Source organism: Thermobia domestica, chromosome 10 (assembly GCF_964235325.1).
Source record: "Thermobia domestica chromosome 10, izTheDome1.hap1.1, whole genome shotgun sequence".
Lineage (NCBI taxonomy): Eukaryota > Metazoa > Arthropoda > Insecta > Zygentoma > Lepismatidae > Thermobia > Thermobia domestica.
In genome coordinates, this window is record NC_137463.1 from 230,226,361 (window position 1) to 230,248,609 (window position 22,249).

At 33.8% G+C, this 22,249-nt stretch overlaps 1 protein-coding gene across 2 annotated transcripts in view; it reads right to left on the reverse strand.

Moving 5' to 3' along the window:
* The window catches only part of LOC145663050 (putative inorganic phosphate cotransporter), a 59,588-nt gene that overhangs the window by 16,356 nt on the left and 20,983 nt on the right, over positions 1–22,249 (reverse strand). For both annotated transcript variants that reach the window (XM_081729210.1, XM_081729211.1), the window contains exons 6-10: positions 18,724–18,811; positions 11,547–11,764; positions 8,010–8,159; positions 4,498–4,630; positions 3,160–3,315 (exon numbers count right to left, since the gene is read on the reverse strand). In XM_081729210.1, the coding sequence (XP_081585336.1) occupies positions 3,160–3,315; positions 4,498–4,630; positions 8,010–8,159; positions 11,547–11,764; positions 18,724–18,811 (745 nt within the window). The remainder of the gene's footprint in view (positions 1–3,159; positions 3,316–4,497; positions 4,631–8,009; positions 8,160–11,546; positions 11,765–18,723; positions 18,812–22,249) is intronic.

Sequence of the window (22,249 nt, forward strand, 5' to 3'; positions counted from 1 at the left end):
TACTGGAAAAAATACATTTTTGAATTACTGTAATTCTTGATGTTCATAAAAGTTTGGTAAAGCTTTCCAGTTTTAAAGAACATCCATTCGGGCACCTTTCCTTTGTTCTTTGGTTTCTATTGGTAGAAAGAATCATCAGTCTTTCCCTACTAATTCACGAGGTATTGATATATTGCGTGGTATGCACTTCGTCGACTATAGAAGGGATCAGTGTTTTGTGGGTTTATTTTAAGGATTCATGCTTGACGCGTGTTCTCCTTATGCCAGGTTAAAGTGTTCTATCTGAGGTAAACGATTTCTTCAAGCTTATGGAAAGAAGGGAAGGAACTCAAAATACTGGCAGCATTGCCTTTTTGTATGGCTATGCTTATACGTTGCAGTAAAAATTGATAGCTTCTAGGGTCTCCTGTTTTTGCTGTCAGACTTGCTCCTATTTCCTTCAAAAAATCCATTGCTTCTTTGCTGAAGACACCTGTTGTTTCGGTAGCAAAGGCTATAAAATGGTGTTCTTTAAGTTTAGAGTATTTTGAGTGTTTGTGTGAACAAGCCGCTTCCGCTGCACTCCCTGCTTTTATACTTGTGGATTGTAGATAAGATGGAGCAAACTTATCCACACATGTGACATCCCAGACTAATCTTAGACACTTTTTTCACAGAATTAATGTTATTCCGTCTGGCCGTTTACCATCGTTCCTGAACATTCCTGGAGGTTTTAATATACTCGGAAAGTCGATGCTTGCAAGAGTTCTTTTGATTATGTTGTTTAATTCGCAATGACGTGCAAATCTTCCTCCACTTTTGTTGCAGCTCAAAGCATGAAGACCTTTCTTGTCCATCTTGTTGTTGCAGGTGCAAATAAATTCATGGCAAATATTCAGGCCTAAGCGCAATCCTATGCAGATTTTGAAAAAGTTGTCATTCAAGAATGTCCCTATGTTTATAGATGGTGTTGACTGTAGCCATGCTCCTGATTCCTTCTCTCTTAAAGCTTTGATGCGTGCACTTTCAATGTTGTTTTCAGCGACTATTTCGTGTTCGATTACCTCATTTAGAATTATTTGGTCCCATTGTTTCTGTGACACTTTTAAAACCGGGGTTTTTCCATCGTAAGTGTCTTTCCAAATTTCCAAAGCCTCTGCCAAATGGCTTATTCCCACTTCGTCAACTGGATAGTTTATAATTTTGGAAACGAGTGGCAACGCTCCATGGCAAGAGGAAATGAAGGCAGGAAGGCATAGATCTGAAGTCTTTCTTATGTCTAAACCCCCAACTCTGATGGAAAGGCTTGCTTGAGTCATTGCGTTTCGTTGATATTGAAATTTATTGTTGATTGTAACGCTTTCTTCAGTATGTGATCCATTTGTAGAAGTCTGTAGGGATTGACCCATGTTGGAACTGTTCGGAGAAAGTAGGTTTGTTTAGGAATGCCGAAGCAATTTTTGAGCAAAAAGAAAGCAATGTGGGCTGGTAAACTTTCTAATCGGAATGATATTCTTTTGAGGTCATTCAGGTGTTTCTCGAAATGGTGTTCGATTCCTTCTTCGTGTAGTGGTGAACCCAGCAATGAGATCTCATTATTTTTCACTATTCGTATTCCGGGTAATATGTTTGAAAATTCAGGTACAATTAGGATATAATTCTAATTGTTACATTTTATAATTTTCAGGTATTGTTATAGTTTAGTGTTATATTATAAAATTATAACTGTTTTCTTAATCATTCTTATTTTCACTTTCCTCTTTCATTATTATTATTTTAATAAATTATTCCAATATCATTTAATTTTAAAGTTTCTTCTCTATTCAATGTTATATGACATAATTTTATTTCTATTGCTTCTCTTAATAATTTCTCACATTCGTGATTTTTGCCCTTAAATTCGCTCTAACAATCTGTCCTATAATTTATGTATTAGTAGTCCATTTGTCCAGTTCATTAATCTTTCGTTTCTTTCTTTTTTAGTTCTCTGCGCTTCGTTCCATTTTCTTATTATAGTTTCACTTTTTTCCTAGACCTTAGACCCTTTACCAATTTATATAATTTCCCGTTTTTTCTTTTAAACATGTTATGGCGTTATTCTTTCTTTTCAGCCTCACGTCGTTTCTATGTTGTTTCACTCTTTCCTTAAGTTTTCCCCCTATTTCTCCAATGTAAATCATATTACAATTCTTATACTTTACTTCATACACTATTCCTTCACCTTCTTCATTTATATCTTTCCGCTCATTTTTCATTTTCTTCACCACTTCCAGAACTCTCCGTCCTCTTTTTCTGTATGTCTTCACACCGCCCTTTCTTAATAAGCTCTTCAGTATCTCTGTCTTTTCTCCAATGCTCTTTATACCATGCCACTTTCTATCTTCCTCTTTCTCTTTCTCTTTTCTCCTTTACTTCCTTCTTTCCTCTTCTATTCTGTTTTTCTTTATTTTCTTTTGTTGTACTCATTCTTCTCTAATATATGTGAATCTTCTCCATGTCTTCTTTCTTTCTTTTTAATTCACTATTTTTTCTTCTATTTTCTCTATATTCCTTATGCAGTTTCTTCTCTTTTCTTTTTTCTTTTCTTTTTTCTTTTCTTTTTCTTTTCTTTTTTTTTGCTATACTCCACATCACTTCTTTTATGACAGTAAATTCCTGCCGTACATTCTCTGTTATACCGTCTTTCTTCTTTTCTTTCTATTGTCTTGTCCACGTAATTTATCATATTGTTCTTTTCCACTTCTGTTTTTAGGTTTGTCTCTTTCTCTTCATCTTCAATGCTTCTTACGAAATTTTCTAGTTGTCTCCTTTTCCTTTCCATATTCCTAAACAGTCATCCACGTATCTAAATACATTATTAGGTTGTTCCCATCTTCTTTTATTACTTTCTGTTCCTATCTATTCGTTGCTATTTCAGATAGTACTGAACTTAATCTTGAACCTATACTTAAGCGCACTTTTAATTTTACCAGTTTGTTTCCTATTGTATAAAGTAATGGGGCATGATATAGATTGGGAAGGGGCCCAAGATTTAGGAAAGGAAAATGGAACAATAATAAAAAGTGGAAAGGACCGCGGAGAGTTAAGAAAGAAAGAAGTGAAAGACAAATGGACTACTAATGCATGAATAATGGGACATATGTATGTAACTGATATCGTCAATTAAAGTGCAATACATACCTGCAAAATTTGGTGCAATATCAAGGCAATTTTGGAAATGTCCCGAGCCTATTGCTCCATTGAGTCCAAAGGAAAGAATTAGAGTAACAACAGCAAACACAACGTTGCAACCACTCAATGTGAAGAGTATTAATCCAATAGATACGCCGATGTGAGCTGCAGGAATTTAAAAAAAAAAAGTTATTATACCACACGAGCACTAAAGCTTCATTTAACATTAATATTTTATTTGATTGTTATGGGAACTAACATTAATAGACCGAAACTTTATCCACAAAGAACATACATATAGACTAAATACAAGCAGTTCGTGTTATTATTCAATCCAAACTGTTTTGTCTTCGTGAATTCTGTCGAAGAATTTGAAACTGAAAATAGGTTTGTGCCTGTTGTGCTGTGTGGGTCCGAAACATGGTAGTGTATTTTGAGGGAAGAACGCAAAGTATTTGAAATTAAGGTCTTGAGACGTATGTTCAGACCCAAGATGGATGGAAATGGGGAATGGCGGAAATTTCATCACAAGGAACTATATAATTTATACCGTTTACCTAAGTCTAGAATAGTCTAGAAGACTCAGGTAATCAGTTATGAAACCAGGATGGAAGAAAGGAACACTTTCAAAATTTTAACTGGAAATTCAATCGAGAAAGCCCATTAAGAAGACCTAGGATCAGATAGGAGGACAATATGAATCCAGCAGAAATGGAAATACAAATTAAAAACTGGGTCCAGTTGGCCAAGGACAGAAGTCAATGGAGAACTTTTTAGTATCGAATCCATAGTTTTCGGAATCACTTCGAACGCCGTTTAAATCCAAATTTAGCCCCGCAACTTAGGGAGGGATATGTATTAGTGCTATTAGTGCCGAATCTATAGTTTTCGGGGTCGCTGAGATGATACGCAGTTCCGATGCCGTTTAAATTCAAATTCAACCCCGCAACTTGGGGAGGGGAGGGTGAGATATGCATAAAAATGATATGTATAAAATTGATAGAAAATGACCGATATCAGAGAGCGCTTCAATAATAGTAAAAAGTGACTGACTAAGGGAACATATTACTCATTTTTCTTATTTTCACTAGTGCTGTCGAAATCGGTTTTTGAAAAAACCGAAAACCCGTTTTTGAAAAAAGGAAAATTTCATAAAACCGAAATGTCGGTATAGAAAACCGCTTTTGCGGTTTCGGTTTTGAATACCGCATTTGCGGTTTTCGGTTTTCAGAAAACCGTTTTTTTTTCAAAAACCGAAAACCGCAAATGTCACAACAATTCGACAGCACTAATTTTCACCCAGCGAAGCGGATAATTTACGCTATTACATATATAAATGATACTTACATATGCCCACAGACATTTTCCTAGCAGTGATCAGTTTCAATTTTTTTGTCTTTACCATCCAGTCAACAAGAGATCCATAGGACACGGAAAATATATAGCGGCTGAGAAATGGCAGTGCGGAGATCAAACTGTTCTGAAAGAAAATTTATGAAAACTTCGTCATAACCATTTCTACAGCTATAAGTAATAACAGTTCAAGGTTGTTGCAATTATTTTCTTTTAATTTTCAACATAAAAATATGGAATTATATTTTAGTATTACCCACATCTTCCATACCGCATAATTGATGTAAAACTATCATCTAATGCTTGAATTATATTATTCTCTCTCGCAATTTAAATTAACGAGTTTGATTTACACTATGATGTAGTGATTATACAGGATTATATTTCGATTAAATATCTGAGGTTAAATCAAGCCCTCAAGGGCACGGTGGCTCAGTGGTAGTTGCTTTCAGTGTTGCCAATTTGGGGGAAAAGTCGCTAAATCTAGGGGATTCGCCATCCAGGATAGCAACAAAAATTAATTTTTCCGATTAGCGACTTTTTTGGTGATTTTGAAATGACGATTTGGCGACTTACAAATCTAGCGACTTTTGTGCTGCAAGCAATTTGTCCTAAAATAAGTACTATTAGCTCGAATCAGTTCAGATATATATATATATATATATATATATATATATATATATATATATATATATATATATATATATATATATATATGTCTTTTTCCTTTTGCTTATTTGAATCAGTGCAGGTGTTGACGAGCTGGGAAAATACACATTTATCTCTATATTCCCAATTTGATTGCTGTTATCTTTTACCTTCTACCGGGGATCAACTCTAGCTTTTAATGACCTTTAGTTTACAGAGCTTCCGTTTAGAGGCACAAATAATACATTACCGATAGCAAACTGATTATCCGTAGAAGTGTCAGTAGAAGTGAAGTAAGATATTTTTTCTAGACCTTTAATTTTGTTCGTTTTTCTAAACTAATTTTTGATTTCGTTGAAGCAAAATTGATCATAATGTTAAAAATATTTAAAAGTAAAATTACATACATACATACATATATATATATATATATATATATATATATATATATATGAAAGGCAAAATTCCACAAAAAATATTTTAGCGACTTTTCACTCAAAATTGGAGTCATTTCATCTCCTATTTAGCGACTTTTTGTAACAACTTGTTGGCAACACTGCTTGCTTCTCTCTGGAGTACGAGGTCAACTGTTGGGATGGACTTGGCCTATGTAAGTTCGTGCTGGACAACATTGCAAGCTTGTGTTTCCTCGAGGTTCTTTCATTTCCACCCACATCCTTATTACACTACCAATATTTTCATTATCATTCACTTCATTTCAATTATTCTCCTCGTTTAGTCCAAACGAAATAAATATGAAAAAATGAAATGAAATTTTTCAGTTTTACGTCCCACGATTATGCCGGTTAGGCTAAAGAAGACGGTGATGATGAGAAATGAATGAAATGGTGGAATGAAGAAAGTGGGAATAAACGGGAGATCCCCGAGCAAACCCACACACACACACGATGTTTCTCCACCACAAAGTTCACTCGGCGGGGCTGGGATCGAACCTGGGACCCCAAGCACCAGAGGTGAACACTCTATCACTGAGCCATCGCGGCCCCCAGGAAATAAATGATATATTAAACTAAAGTTTCTATACTTCAAATCAAATTCTAATAAATATAAGTTTTAAAAACAGATAGTCTCGACTAAATTTATGCACTGTTTTTGGTTAAAATTCCTTAAATTTTCAAGTGAATTGTCGATGTTTCTTTCAAGATACTGGGATTGTGCTGCTGAAATTTCAATTAATCTTGCAGTGAAACTATGGCATATTCGATTGCCAATTTCTTCATCCCAAGTATTCTTTGTGTATTCTTCTAAAAGTAGTAAATAAACTTTATACATTAAAAGTTTTACTGCATGTGTCATTGAATTTCTAATTAATGAAACCAACGTATGACGAACTTCAACATATAATTAAAACTAGTGTTATTGATGTTAATCAGTACGGTGATGCTGTAATATTGTGGTGTCTCACTTGATCCCATTTTTTCTTGTAATTGTAAATCTTGAGTTTTACGTCCCACGATTATACCGCCTAGGCTAAAGGAGACGGTGATGATGAGTAATGAATGAAAATGGTAGAATGAAGAAAGTGGGAGGAAACGGAAGAACCCCGAGGAAAACCTACTCACGTTGTGTTTGTCCACCACAAAGTTAACTTGGAGGGAGCAGAGTTTGAAGCCGGGACCCCATGCACCACACGTGAACGCTCTATCGCTGAGCCACCGCGGCCCCTTCCTTGTGCTTGTCCCATTTTTCTCTCAAAGAGTAATTTCCAAAAGATTATGGCCCCTGAGATCACCTGACTTATAACCTAACTTTTCTTTTCTGTGGAGTTTAAACGAAATGTATACAAGAACAAACCATGCACTATCCACGAGTTATTCGAAAGGAGAACGAGAACCAAGATTTTAAGCCAATACAAAAATGCTTTTGTATCTGTTTCTAGGTTTATGGTACTTTCTTCTTGCCTATGATATTGAATTTAGGAAAAAAAAAAAATAAACCACACATATCAATATGTATGTCTTTCAGGAACTTGATAAGATGGTTAGACAGCCAAAACGACATTTGCGATACGGTGGTTGCATAATGTACAGTTCTGGAAACAACTGCAATGCCAGTTTGAAAACCAATCAAAGCAGACTGAACAAAGAATTCACAAATATTGAATCTTGTGCATACGGTTTCTTAATTGTAGAATCCACTACAAGGAAACAAAAATGTACTTGAACAAGAAAATCATAAAAAATAAAAAAAGTCAAATTTTCCGTTTTCTCAAAAAATTCGAATTTTTATAGGAAAAACTTCCATCGCAAAAAAAAAAAGTTGCCTTTTTCATCTCTACTCTACTTTTATATTTGACACTGACGGTTTCGTTCCAATGTTTATTTTCATTCCATATTCTTCGTAGCCTTCCCGCAAGTTTTCTACCATCTTATTAATTTTCTTTTCAGATTCCTCAACAAATGCCATACCACCTTCAAACCATATACATCTAATCATTCTACATCCTACCAAAACACCGAGTCCATTATAGATATAAGCCCCTCTTCACTATCTCTTCTAGATATACATTAAATAACGTCAGCGAGGAACATCCTTCTAGGCCTATATTTCTAAATAACGTTAATTTAAATTCCTTTAATTTTGTTCTTACACAGTTACTTGAATTTTATTTTTTCTGTCCGTTTTACACTAATATTCAGTCCAAGAAACCACAAGGGCAGATCTAGATGACCACTTATGTTCCGTGGATCACAGTTTGAAGAATGCTGCTCCATAGTGATAAAAATTATTCAACCACTGATGCTCGCTCTTGAGATTAAAGAAACGATGAAAATGTAAGATTATAGTTTTTTATTATTAGAATATACCTGCAATTTTAATAGTAGAACCTTACTAACCTGCTGCAAATTAAAACCAAGAATACTATGTAGGAATTTTGGTCCATATATGAGCACAGAATAATAACCCCAGTCACTACCAATAGCCGCAAAGACTCCAACCCAAAGCTGAACAGAAGTTAATGCTGATAACCAAGGCATGGATGGAGGCTAGAAAATTCATAAAACAAATAACAAATTAGAAACGACATTTAATGAAATTTTGATTAAAGTACAAGCAATGACTTTGATATCAGTAATGAATGTTTCGTATACAGAATTCTGATAAATTATTCTGGTTTCGACTTCTCTTACTTTGACTACTGTTATATTATAGAAAAAATGTAATCTACCTTGGAGACAAATTGAAAAAAAACTTATTTTATAAACAAAACTTTAATTATTTTCCTAGTAACCTAATAAATAAATAAAAACATAAAGGCAGTAACGAGAATCAAGCGAAACTTACATTTATGAATAAATCTATGCTGATAATTAGGGGGGGGGGTACAAAATTAGACTAGCTTTTGCGCTAGCATTTTTTTTTAAATGATATTGAAATAATTCGCTAAAAGTGGTAGACAAATTGAGTTTTTATTACACAATTGCTATTTTCAGTGTGGTGTTGTCCACGAAATTCTTGAAATTTCCCGTCTTGCTTCGAATCTACAAAGATACTTTTCGTCTTATCTTTCGTCTCGTTCTCGAAACAAGAATCGTAATCAGGCATGACATTTTTCGTCTCTTTGACAGCGTTAAAGATGCTGTAGGTAGTCATTACAGTTTAGCATGTAAAGTACTATACACTAAATTTATAATAGACTTACTTACTGTCCTATATTTTTTGAAATTTTCCTAAGAATTTATTCAGATAATTTCCAAAATTTGGAGAAGACATTGAGCATTCATTATTGATTTAATGCATTTTCTGGCAGAAATGTTGAATGTTAGTTCCCAAAGCACATTGTAAGATGTTTTTGTATTATTTTTAATAATGGAAACTACAATTGACTCCTATATTCCAAACAAGAAGTTCTGTGTTGTTAATTTCTTCACCGTAAGGATGGTTTGCTTGCAAGTTCATTAGTGTCATTTTCTTCTGAAGATATTCTTTCAGATTCAATCTGACCATTATAATTTTACTTTATGAATAAAGAAAATAGACATTCCTTAAAATTCTATTAGATATTACAACATGTAAAATTGCAATTAATTTCCAAATCTTAATAACCTATTTATAGTTCTTTCACTTCCTACTTGAACAAATCCTTGCTATTAGCCTTTAAGCTTCTATTAGCCATTATATAATTCCACGATGATATACCATAGTTTTACTACAAGTCAAAAGACTTTAGACATATTTTTTTTTTTTAACCTGAGAGCCTGAGGAGTGCAGAAACAATTTTAGTGACTCACATTCACAGCCAACTTTCAGCTAGTACATGATCTATTATAGACTTTATTTTTCTTGGTAGAATGGAAAACAATAAAAATGTACACTTAAAAAGTGCACGCAAGTTAATAGATCAAACTAATGTAAGCTATATTTTAGTATAAAATTGCACACTACAAGCCTACAAGTGATTAACAATATTTGTATATCACTTCTGAAAAGTACATGGTCACAGTACCACGTTTTACAAATTTCATTTTTTGAACTTCTGAAAAAAAAAACACTTAATAATCATCAACTATAAGTGAGTCGTTACTCTTCCTATTCATTAAAGTAGTTTTTTCTTGCTTTCTTTTTCTGTGAAGTAATTTAGACATTTTTCTAAGTTTAAGCTCCTGATAATTTCAGAATTGCAAACTGTTCAAAGGTTCTTCCTGACTTGATGATCTCAAAAGATTTTTTATTAGTTTCAACTTTGCAAAACTCCATTCTCAAGACACCACAGTCAGCACAATTGTCAAGATAAGCGTATATTGAAATGTATTCTGTGTGTATTTGACAAGCGAGAGGAAATTACATTCTAGCTCAGGACCCAATTTCAAGCAATCAGCCCAATCAGCTCTGGAGTTCGGGTCTGTGCGAGACAGACATAGTAGAGAGGGAGAATGCAACCTGCAGGTACATGACGACCATGACTACCACATTTAAATCAGCAATCTTGAATGCAAGTTTGAGGGTTCAAATCTGAAAAGGGACATGCACAGCACATCAAGTAACACCGGGACAAGCTCAGAAATCCCAAAGTGTAATTGATTCTTACACAGCTTGTATGGTTTACATGTTATGATCACTCTAAGTTTGAAAAGACTGACATAATCTCGTACTGTTGCAGATGATCTAAGATGGCACTGACAAAGGAAGAGAAAATATAAATCATTTTAATATTCGGGGAAGGATATTCATATAGATTGCAGAGGATTTCCACAGATGGCAAATAGTATCACGCAGACGATCGAGTACATTAATGACAAATTCCGAGAAATTAGCAATGTGAAAGATAGGGTTCATAATGGGTAAACAGGGACTCTCACTAAGAAGACGGAAACAACGGTTCTACCATCATTTGTGAAGATTCCCGAACGCAATATTCTTTGTTTTTTTACTGGAAAGTGGTATCAGTCAATTTCCATTAAGCAGATCTTGCAACCATTTGGATCTTTCTAAGGTGTAGATGGGACATAAACTAAAGGAGGATGACCCAGATTGGTGGGTAGGATTCTGTACATGGACTATGAATTAACGCGAATTGGATTCCCCGTTTACACGTCTCGTATTTTTTTGAGACGAGGCTTCTTTCTTTTTGATATGACGTCAATGAGCATAATTGCCAGTACTGGTGCGATAGTAATTAGAACTGGGTTGATCCGAGTAAGGTACATAGTCTTGCAAAGGTAATAGTGTGTTGTCTCAAATGGACACCCGTATCATCAGTCCAGTTCTCATCTACACTGTCTTAACGATGCAACAGTACATGATGCTCCTGTGGGAACATTGTTTACTTCCCTTCTGAACCAGGACGGAAACTTTCCTTCTTATTTTCAACACTATGAGGAATATTCCAACTATGGATTTGGTATGCGTTAATGGATGGAGACACAACCTTTAGAGAAGTGGATTGATCGTTGTGATCCCGTGGAATGGTAACCCAGATCACCTAACTTTAAGTCTACTGTTTTCTATTTGTGAGGCCATCTGAAACATGTAATGTATGCTGAGTACTACCACATTTCAGCTGCCATGAGCAGTTGGCGAATACGGTTGAGCGTTAGACGGTATGGCCATCACATAGAGCATGTGTTGTAGCGTGCCATTGACCAAATTTTAGTGCTCATGACGTGCAAATCATACAAGACATGGAAGGAGAAAATTACATCTTTAGATTTCTAAGTTCTCACCGGCGTTACTTGATATGAGACATGCTCCGATTCTCATTTGAAATTTCGAACTTGCATTTAAGATGGCGGCTATAGTCTTAATATAACCTACAAGTTGTACCCTCTCATCTTTTACCATCTTCCTTTAATAATATATATATTTAACATTTTCCTCTCAGGTTTTAAAACAGTGTCCAAATATTTTTGATTTACCATCTAAAATATACTTACAGTATTGGCTGTTCCTTTTCCAATAGACCTCATAATTAATTCTCTCTCTTTAGTAGATATTCTAGGGTGTTCTTCTGGACTATCGAATACAAGTAACCACCATGCTAGATACCAAATAATGCCAAAAGCTCCTCCAGCATAGAAAGCTGCTTCCCATCCGAAGGACGCTATTATCAATCCGCAGATGGGAAGAAATACAACAGTTCCCAAATTACCACCTATAATAATAATAATAATAATAATAATAATAATAATAATAATAATAATAATAATAATAATAATAATAATAATAATAATAATGATAATGATAATAATAATAATTGTATATGTATCTACCTGTATCTATGCATATAACGGTAAATACTTAAATTGTGATCACTCTATCACCTGAGAGAGCGGCATCATTTTGATGATAAAATCTAGAGAAAGGTATGGAAAATGTAATTACATGTATAGCATTTCATTACTGTTATGTAAATTTTAAATAATAACCGTAAAAATACTTTTAAAGCAGTGCTCTTATAAAATGCACTAAAAAAGGAGAGACTGATTTTTTGATGGGAAGAAATGAAGAACTGGTAGTAAGACTGGAAGGGCGCTCTTCCTAAGGTTCCTATGCATATTAGGAACATCACCTGAACATTATATCATGCTCAATGGTTTTAGTCTTACTGCTATTTCTTCATTTTACTTTAAGAGAAAAATTATGTTCTCCTTTTTAGTGCATTTTATAAAAGTACTGCTTTCAAAAGTATTTTTACAGTTATCAACAGAAACATTATGCTCTTCTTTTTAGTGTATTTTATAAAAGCGTTACTTTTAAATTATTTTTACAGTTATCAACAGAAACATTATGCTCTCCTTTCTAGTGTATTTTATAAAAGCGTTACTTTTAAATTATTTTTACGGTTATCAATAGAAACATTATGCTCTCCTTTTTAGTGTATTTTATAAAAGCGTTACTTTTAAATTATTTTTACAGTTATCAACAGAAACATTATGCTCTCCTTTTTAGTGTATTTTATAAAAGCGTTACTTTTAAATTATTTTTACAGTTATCAACAGAAACATTATGCTCTCCTTTTTAGTGTATTTTATAAAAGCGTTACTTTTAAATTATTTTTACGGTTATCAATAGAAACATTATGCTCTCCTTTTTAGTGTATTTTATAAAAGCATTACTTTTAAATTATTTTTACGGTTATCAACAGAAACATTATGTTCTCCTTTTTAGTGTATTTTATAAAAGCATTACTTTTAAAATTATTATTACGGTTATTATTTCTTTTACTTTTTATTGTTTTCATATTTGATCAGTTCTTGAAATCTATTGTAGTTTCAAAACGTGAAACAAAATAAAATCACAAGGTTCATCTGAGCATATCAACTCGTGAGCACTTTTGGTTGCATAACAGAGTAGGATACATAATTAGTGGAGAACAATTTATAACGTGGTTAGTAGAGAACAATTAATAACTTGATTAATTTATATAGCCTATAAGGGACGCTCAATAAGTTTTTCACAAATGCTTATAATATTGTTATTAGTTGCAATATGATGATGAAATTTTAAGTGAACATACTCTGATTCTTTGGCTATAAAGACCATGTTAATGTAGCCTCCATCTGCTGTGACGATCTCGTCCAACGTTCTTTCTATGCCTTGAATTTACTTTGGTAAAATTCAGGTGACAGACTTTTACCATAATTACGCACAAGAAATGATGGCCTTGTTACTATCGAATATGTTTTTCCTCGCAGGTGGGCCTTCAGACGACCAAACAGGAAGAAATTAGAAGGAGTCAAGTCCAGATTAAAGGGATTCTGACGGACGATTTCTCATATAATTTTCATGATTTTTTGTTGTGTTATCGTGGCTATTTGAGGCTTGGCGTTGTCATGATTAGACATAGGATTTTTATACACTTCCAATTCATGAAATACGCATGCAACTATGTTGTTAAGTGTCTTAAAATATGCACTTAATATGCACTGACAATACAGTAAAAGAGAACACTTTCAAACATGCAGCAAAGTTGTGACAGAAGTTTTGTAGGTGAAATGAAACATCGGAAGTGTTCTTTACGTTTCAGAGGTTTCTCTTCAGAATGTATTTTTATTATATTTACAGTTTGTATATCCTAAATTTTTAAAAACATACACAAAATATGAGATTGAAATGAACATAGTGGTATGATATGATGAAAAACAATTTCTAGTTTTTCTTTACAATTGTAATTTAAAATGCATTTACGTTGATGAGCTTCACTTTTCTACATGTTTCACTGTACAAAAATGAGTTTTCTTTCTTAAGGATTTACTCCTTCCCATAATTAGCCTTATATCACAAGATGCTTCTTTGGAGCTCCTTTGTGGCTAGGCGGTTAGCGTACGCGCCTTTGGTGTGGGAGACCCGGGTTCGATTCCCGGAGGGAGCTCATGTGGTTCGGATTCCACGTTAATTAGTAGGTCTCGTCTCATATAGTCTGAAAGGGACGTTAAACTAAACTCAACTCAACATGCTTCTTTACGTCTACTGCTGTCTGTTTGTGATGTTTGTAGCCAGAAAATTACCTGTTAGGATCTACAAATCTTACGAGACAGCATTTATAGAAAGGAGCAAGTTTAGTATCTATATTTTCAGGCAAGCTGGAATATAACACTTGACTGTATTTTCTCATGCCTTCAATTATTTTATAATCAGAGTTTCTGGCAATAACATCCATCAATTTCTTTTTCATAGAGCGCCCGAATTCACGAGGAACTGACTAGAGCTCATGCTGAACTTTTCACTAGAGCTAAGCATTCACAGAGCAGCATCCTTTGTTTCTGAATTGATGTCGATAAGATCTTGAAATTAGTCTTTATCAGATTTCTATTAACATCTTGACAATTGAAAGCCTCTTTGCTCTGCTGATCGGTTGCTAACGATATTAGTTCTTCATAAACTAGACATTCCTCCATTCTCCCATGTAAAAAACATTTTGTTGCATAGACCATGCATTGAAAATATAATCTAAAATTGAATTTATTGCTTGCTATGATTCATATCTTACACAAAAAATTACCGAATATGCTGAATATGCTCTTAGGCATTAATATATGCTTTAACCTTTAAAATATGCATTTATATGCACTATAAAACTTCAAATTCGAGCTGTATTATTATTGTTAGAAACCACTGCCAACTTTAACGGAAATACGTATAAGCAAACAAAATATGCATTTGCATAAAAATCCGATGTCTAGTCATGATGAAGTTTGATTATCTTACCTTGCAGCTTCGGTCTCTTGGTCTGGTCGTCCTTATCTAATAACAAATAATAACGCTCCTTGTTAAGTGGAGAGCCATGTTCCAAGCAGTTGATGAAAATGACACAGCAACGATCGCAGAAGCTATATGACACCGCACCTTAGAAGCTATATGAGACCTACAGTTTAAGGTGGGATCCTAAACCACCGTAATGCGTTCAAACTTTAATGCTTATCTATTGGGAATGGAACCTGGGAACCCATAAAACGATGGGCTAGAGTGAGAATTATATGAAAATATTGTAATGCCATCGAGTTTAGGTATCTTAGAAATTTTCAGATCTCTAATTAGTATGAAAGTGCGCGGAATTTAAGTTCAAAGATTTGACTCTGACCAAAAAATAGATAGAAAAGTAACATAATAGAAAACATGGTAAAAAATAATAAGTAGATTGGCTACAAATCCTTCGATTTGGAATAGAAAAAGAATAGATATTTGTGTTATAACAGAACTATTTGTATATTATGACTTAATACTAAATACCTTTAATATTTTTTATTTGCTCTAATTTAAGTTATTTTTAAATGTATTCATTTCTAAACATCGGAACGGAAATTATAAATTTATCACTTTCTTATTCCTTACGCTACACAATTCTGGTATGTTTAACTGCCCAAAATCTTGATCAACTGCAATTTGCAAAAAAGATATATATTTAATCACTGCTAACTATAATGTGAGTTGTATGTGGTTGGAACTACTTGCGAGTTTAGAGGGAAAAGATATAGGAATTTACATTTACAGGCAATTATGAATTACAGTATTTTTTTATTTACAAGTGCTATGCTCCTATTTGATGAATCCTGCTCATGAAATCATACGATACCTTGAATAGGCAGTAAAGAAAGATGTGAAAGAGTTGGATTCGAATATCGGTTAAATTGGAATATACAGTGAACATAACAGAAACAAAATCCAACTTACCTGATTGATACGACCACCGCTAGCCCCAAACCATTTCATATTCGTCATGGTATGAAGGCATATAAACAATTAATGGTTTCGAAAGGGATATGGTACAAGTCCTCATGCAATGCAACAATCGGTTTTGTTAAGATATAGGAGAATATCTGCTCTGAGCTTCAGCTTCAGAGTCTGAGCTACATAACTGACCACAAGGATTCAATAGTATTGATGTCTGAGGATTGGGTGGTCTAAGAAAGATGTTGTAGTTTATATCAAACTAATGAAACCATGTCTCAACATCTTCAGCAGCGTGAATTTGTGTACTGTAATCTTGGAAAATATCGTCATTGACTGGACACAACATCTAGACCTTAAGATACTCGTAGTCACCTTAAATATACTCATAATCTTCGGCAGTAATGAGAGTTGTGAGCATAATCACATGGCTTGTGTGATACCAGGAAATTGCTGCCCACAGAATCACAGAGTCATCGTCATGTTTCACAGTAGGGAAGAGACATTTCGCATCACGATCATTTTTTGGCATTACCTAAACACGAACTATTGTTGGAAATAAGATAAAAATTTGCTCTTCAGATCACACTACGTATTTATAATCACCAACAATACACTTTGCATGTTTTATGCACCATTTCCCGGGCGCCAAAGTGTACGGCTGTGATCAGTGATTTCAAAATTATAATATGATCGTGCGTGTTCAAGTTATTCAATCGTGTCAGACTATCATTGTTCCAAAAAGCCGGTGCTAGTTGAGTTCCGCAGTCACTTTTCCCCTACTTGCTGTGCGGTCCTTGGTGACAATCTTCTTACATACTTAATGATCTCTGTGAATGGGGCTTCCCTTCCGTTCACTATACTCTTTGCCGATGTTTTGCTATGAGTTGTAATTACCTTGAACATTGTTCCTCACTGACACACATAGCCACCTTAGATACACTTGCGACACTAACCATGCACCCACGACTTGGCCTCTTAGAAACTCTTATTTTCCTTCACCACCGTCTACTTCCTTCAACACACGCCTCCGTTCTATACCGCCTAATATACTGACGATCACTTAACAAATAAATAAGAAAGGCTAGTGGTTGTATACGTATCCCTAATGTTATCACCTCACACACTTTACGTGTTGGAAATTATATAATACAAATGCTTTCATAACCATCTGTATGTGTTTATATGTTTATATCTATCCAAAGTTAAAGTTATTCTAAACAATATAGTAAAGAATGAGATTTTTAATATACAAATATGTACATCCAGTGGTGCTATTCTAATATTTTAACAATCGATTCCGTGATATATATATATATATATATATATATATATATATATATATATATATATATATATATATATATATATATATATATATATATATATATATATATATATATATATATATATGGTTTTTAAAATTGGCGCCCCCAACCTTCAGGGCACTATTTTACAAGTCAAAAGAAAGTAAAAAATGTACATAATTGTATACCTTTCAGGTTCTCGTTTCAAGACGCGAATTGGACTATGTGGTAACGTCGCAGATAAAGAACCACACAGAAGATCTACCAATCTATCAAATAGTTACATCGATTCTTTCCAGATGGAAGTTAGAGTTGACAATAGCAGCACTACTGGCATTACAATCGATGTAACTACTTAATGGATTTGTAGAGCAATGCTGTTCCAAGTTAATCTGCGTTGCCACATAGTAAAATTTTGATTCCCTATAGCTCGTGAAGGAGGCGCTGGAGGGTATGCCATTATAGGATTCTCGCTTTATTTTGACCTGAAGAATTGCGCTCTGTTGTTCGTGGGTGCCATTCTTCTGATATCTGAGAGAGATGGTAGAAGGATAAGTCGATAGGTACGTAGATATCATTCTCTTAGGAAACAAACCATGCGCAGTAGATATACGAGTTACTTTCTAGAGCGAAACGCAAATTTTACCACCTTGGATTCGAACTAAGAACTATTTCTATTATATTTTGTGGCGCCACGTTCAAACAAAACCGACTTTAGGAGGGGAAAACATATGACATAATATACAATAGTGTGTGTTTTTTAGTGCAGTTAGTCAAAGTTTTACCAGAAGCAGTCTTTTGCTGTCCTAAAATTTCAAACGTTTATTCTCACCAATGGAGCACTCAAAAGAATAAACAATTAAGACCTAGAAACCTTTTATTGACATGATTGGAAAACTCTTTATCGGTTGCATCAGATAAATATCTTGGTGCAAGCTCATTCAAATTTCTGTTTGTCCATACAATTGAAACAATCCAAAGTTGCTTGTTTTCACAACAACGCAAGTGAGCGGGAAAAGTACACAGGTGTTTTCACTAATTTGTTTGACTTCTTCCTTTCACTATTGATTGTGCCACGCGGTAAGTATGTATGTGTGTTTTTGTCTGGATATAACAAACGGTTCTGCAAACTCGGAGTATTTTAACAACCGGTTCTAGCGAACCGGTGGGATGCGAACCGGCTGAATAGCACCACTATGTACATCGATTTGTTGTAAAATGAAGTAGTAATTTAGAAGAAAACACAATCAATGGTTCAAATGTAATGTAACATATGAAATAACGCGTATCTTAGACCCAGTGTCGCTTATAGACGACATGTATATTATACGTTACGTATAAGCTGAGACCCCATGTCACGTATAGGCGACATGCTCCCAGCGGACAACTGACAAATACACGAAAAAATAACTGAAAATTGGCTAACAGGACATGCAACAGAAGGTAATTATAATATTGGAGTATAAAATTTCTACCGAAAACTTTTGTAGGGTCCCAGGAGGATAACAATATTTACACAGTATATATCCTTTACGGTAGTCTTTAAATCAAACACTTACAATTTCTAACTGAAACGTAATGAAGTATCATGCACTGTTGAGAAACAAAAGGGAAAGTTAAAACTCATATATTTTACCCAAAGCTGCAGCCGACATAAACCTCGACCTTTCTTCGAGAGGAATCCATTTGGTGAAAATATGATTGAAACATGGAAACATAACACCCTAAAATAGAAATAATAACTCATAATATAATGTATTATTTATTATTTTCGTCAAAGAGAATTAGTTTTGGATAATAATAATAATAGATTTTTTAAAAAAATTTCCGTGCTACAAATAGCTTTGAGCAAAAATGTAGCACTTTGTGTAGTATCAGAATATAAAACATACCGTATTATACAACATTATGAAAGGAAAGAAGAATAAATCAATCATACATCATTTTAAAACGTTCAAGCTTATAGAAAACGAAAAGAAAATCAAAGAATAAAATAAAACGAGTCACTTTACATTAGACAGAATATTAGTAGAGTTTCTGCCTCTTAAAATTATACGTACTTGTTAATAAGATTAATCTACATTTATATATTAAAAGAATGAGTCAATCTTCTTTCAATTTTACTTTTCCATTGTACAAGAACTAAAGTTGTACCACTTATATTGTAACTTTGCACTTTCAAGTCAGTGTTTAAACAATATACACTGCAATATACCAATAAAAGCTTCTCTTTTGTTGGTAAAGCTCTCTAATTCCTAATAGTTGTTACACTGCTCATGAGTAATGGAATAATTCATTTTCATTTTAGTACTTAATAATCTGATAAACGCTTGCACAGATTTGGTTCTGTTTATTAAAGTTTCAGAAATACTATTGCATATCATAGATTATTAGTACTTATAATACTACAACAGATACGTTACATTTACTGCCACCCCTGACGTGTTTCTCTTATTTTAGGCGTCTCGTTCTTATTATCCGTGTGATACTCAGTTTAGATCGCAATTCCGCCTTTACTGTTTCACCCAATTTGTTTGTTTTACATAGCAGTGTTCTGTATAAGTTGTTCAATATATGTTTCCCTGAGATGTAAAATTTTTATCTTTTATATTAAGTTACATATATAAACTATACATGCATGTGTAGTGGGTCCTTCCTCACCTCTCCGCATAATTCGCATTGAAATTCAGACATTTGTCTCGCCGTTGCATCCATTTGTTCAAACTCTTTGGTAAAAATCATACCTCTGGATATTTAATACTTTCCTCCATTCCATTCACTTCATCTATTTCGAAATGTTGACCTTGGAATGCAGACTTTAACTCGGAGAAAGATGGAAGTAACTCGGCGCTTGATTAGGGCTGTATGGAGAGTGGGATAGCCCTTCTCATTCTAATTCCTCTCTTTTGCGTCTTGTTTGCGTACTGAGTGCGGTGGGCGTTATGGTCAAGAAGACAGCATTATCGTCAAGAAGACGAGACTAGTTCGCTTATGTCGAATTGTGTTTCCCTAAAGAAGAGTTCAGGTTCGATATAAACGACTGGTGATGAAGAAATGAAGAGGAAGTGAGGACTGTGCTAAATACCCAGAGCACTGATTTTATGCAGAAGGTTTGGACAAATTGGTTCAACGGTGAGACAAATATCTGAATCGCAATGGGGATTATGTCAGGATGCTAGAAAGGACCTACCTAGATATGTATGTATAGTTTTCAAATGTGTCCTAAAAAATATATCTTTTTTTTTTACAGCTTTCGGAAACATACCTTGAACCACCCACATATTATTCTGTAAAGTCAATACCTATTTTGTACAAACCTCATATAAATAAGTGTCAAAGTTGCATTATGTTAGATTGCTTTTATTCATTTCTTTAACTTTAGGATGTGAAATTAAGGGTCTTCGCTTGCCTCCACCTTCTTCGAAATTTAGTTGATAATTTTAAGTCAATACAAGTATTAAAAATATGGAAAGTGAGCCGGTCATAAGTAAAAGTATGGAATGAGCTAGATAGTATCTATAAAATACTATTAAGTAAACTAAAACACAATGACAAATAATAAAATTGTGGAAAGTGAGCCGGATAATATGTATAAAACATATAAAACACTATTGAATAAATTAAGCATAATGATAAATAATAAAAATATAGAAATTGAGCAAGATAATATCTATAAAACGGTATTAAATAAACTAATAACTGTTTCCAAACCGCTTCTTACAGACCAGAAATTTGGGTGCGAAGTTTGTTCCGTCGTAGTCGTTGAGCACCAAAATTTATACACTATATGAAAAATCTTGAAAGCAATTATTAATTCATTTAATAGTAATTTGCATATGCTACTTGCCTCACTTTCCACGTTTTTTATTTTCTCCTTCGTCTCTAAGTTATTGACTGTTTAAAAAAAAAAGTAAGGAAGAGTCTTAACTCATAATGTAATTTTGATAGAATGACTGGAACTTCGGGAAGATTTAAAAGTGTTTAACAGTGTTTGTAGTACAGTGTAATATACTCACATATAGTTCAAAATATAACAATTTAAAGAGTTCTTTGTGGTACTACATTGCGTTAGTGATATATTAATCATGGCTTCGGATCATAGGGTGAGCATAACTTGCTCACATAATTGAGACGATTTACTGATCGTTATCTCGTCAAAATAAAGTTCAACAACAGAGTTTACTGGTCATGGAGTATTTTTCATTAATCAAACCTTGGGAAACTGGAAATAATGAATCTTCTTATAAATGATGCGGGCTTCTTGTTAGCTGCATCATTAGGTCAACTACTTCGACGTTTAATTTAAGTTTTATTTAGTACTCTATTTAATTTAAGCAAGCGACCTAAACACACCGTAAATACTAAATTAAAATTCTTTCACTAAAAAATGATATAGACTGTACTTCATGTCTTGCTATGGCTCCCTGACAAATAGACTTTAATCTCGTACTTCATGTCTTGCTATAGCTCCCCGACAAATAGACTTTAATCTCAGTAATGACAGAAATGGTTTTGTATGGATTTGAGAATCACTAATATAAAATAATATGTCTTATTACCAAATAATATGTCTTATTTGAGACAATGTAATATGTCTCTAGTTTAGAAGGCAATAAATATTACAAATATACGAAAAATGAAACTAGTTACCTTTTCACTATTTCTTAATGTTTTGTATCCTTTTGAATGACACTGTTAATAATGGGTGTGTAACGAAACGATTTTTACAGAATCGACTGAGACATCCAAATAGGTTGAGAAGTTTTGGCAGCATCAAATGAATATCTTGAATTAATTTGTGCTGAATCAAGTGTTAAATTATTGCAAGACATACGAGCAGCTCGGGTGAACAATAATGGTGAGCGCCACTTGCAATGAAATTGAGTTATTAGGTTGAATGAGTTGTAATCGAACCACAGAAGAGTACGTAGGCAGTTTAATTTCAGAAATGTACAGAAGGCAGGAAAGTTTATTTGATATATGTAATTGCATTGAATTGCATGAAAACGATCGAGCTTCTTTTGCACTTTACTCGAAAGTTAGAAAATGAGACATATCATTATGTTCACCCGAGCTGCTTTTATGTTGTACGTACATAGGATGTTTCGTAAACGTAAAAAAAAAAAAAAAAAAAAAATGAATTTTAAAGGTCCATAGTTCCA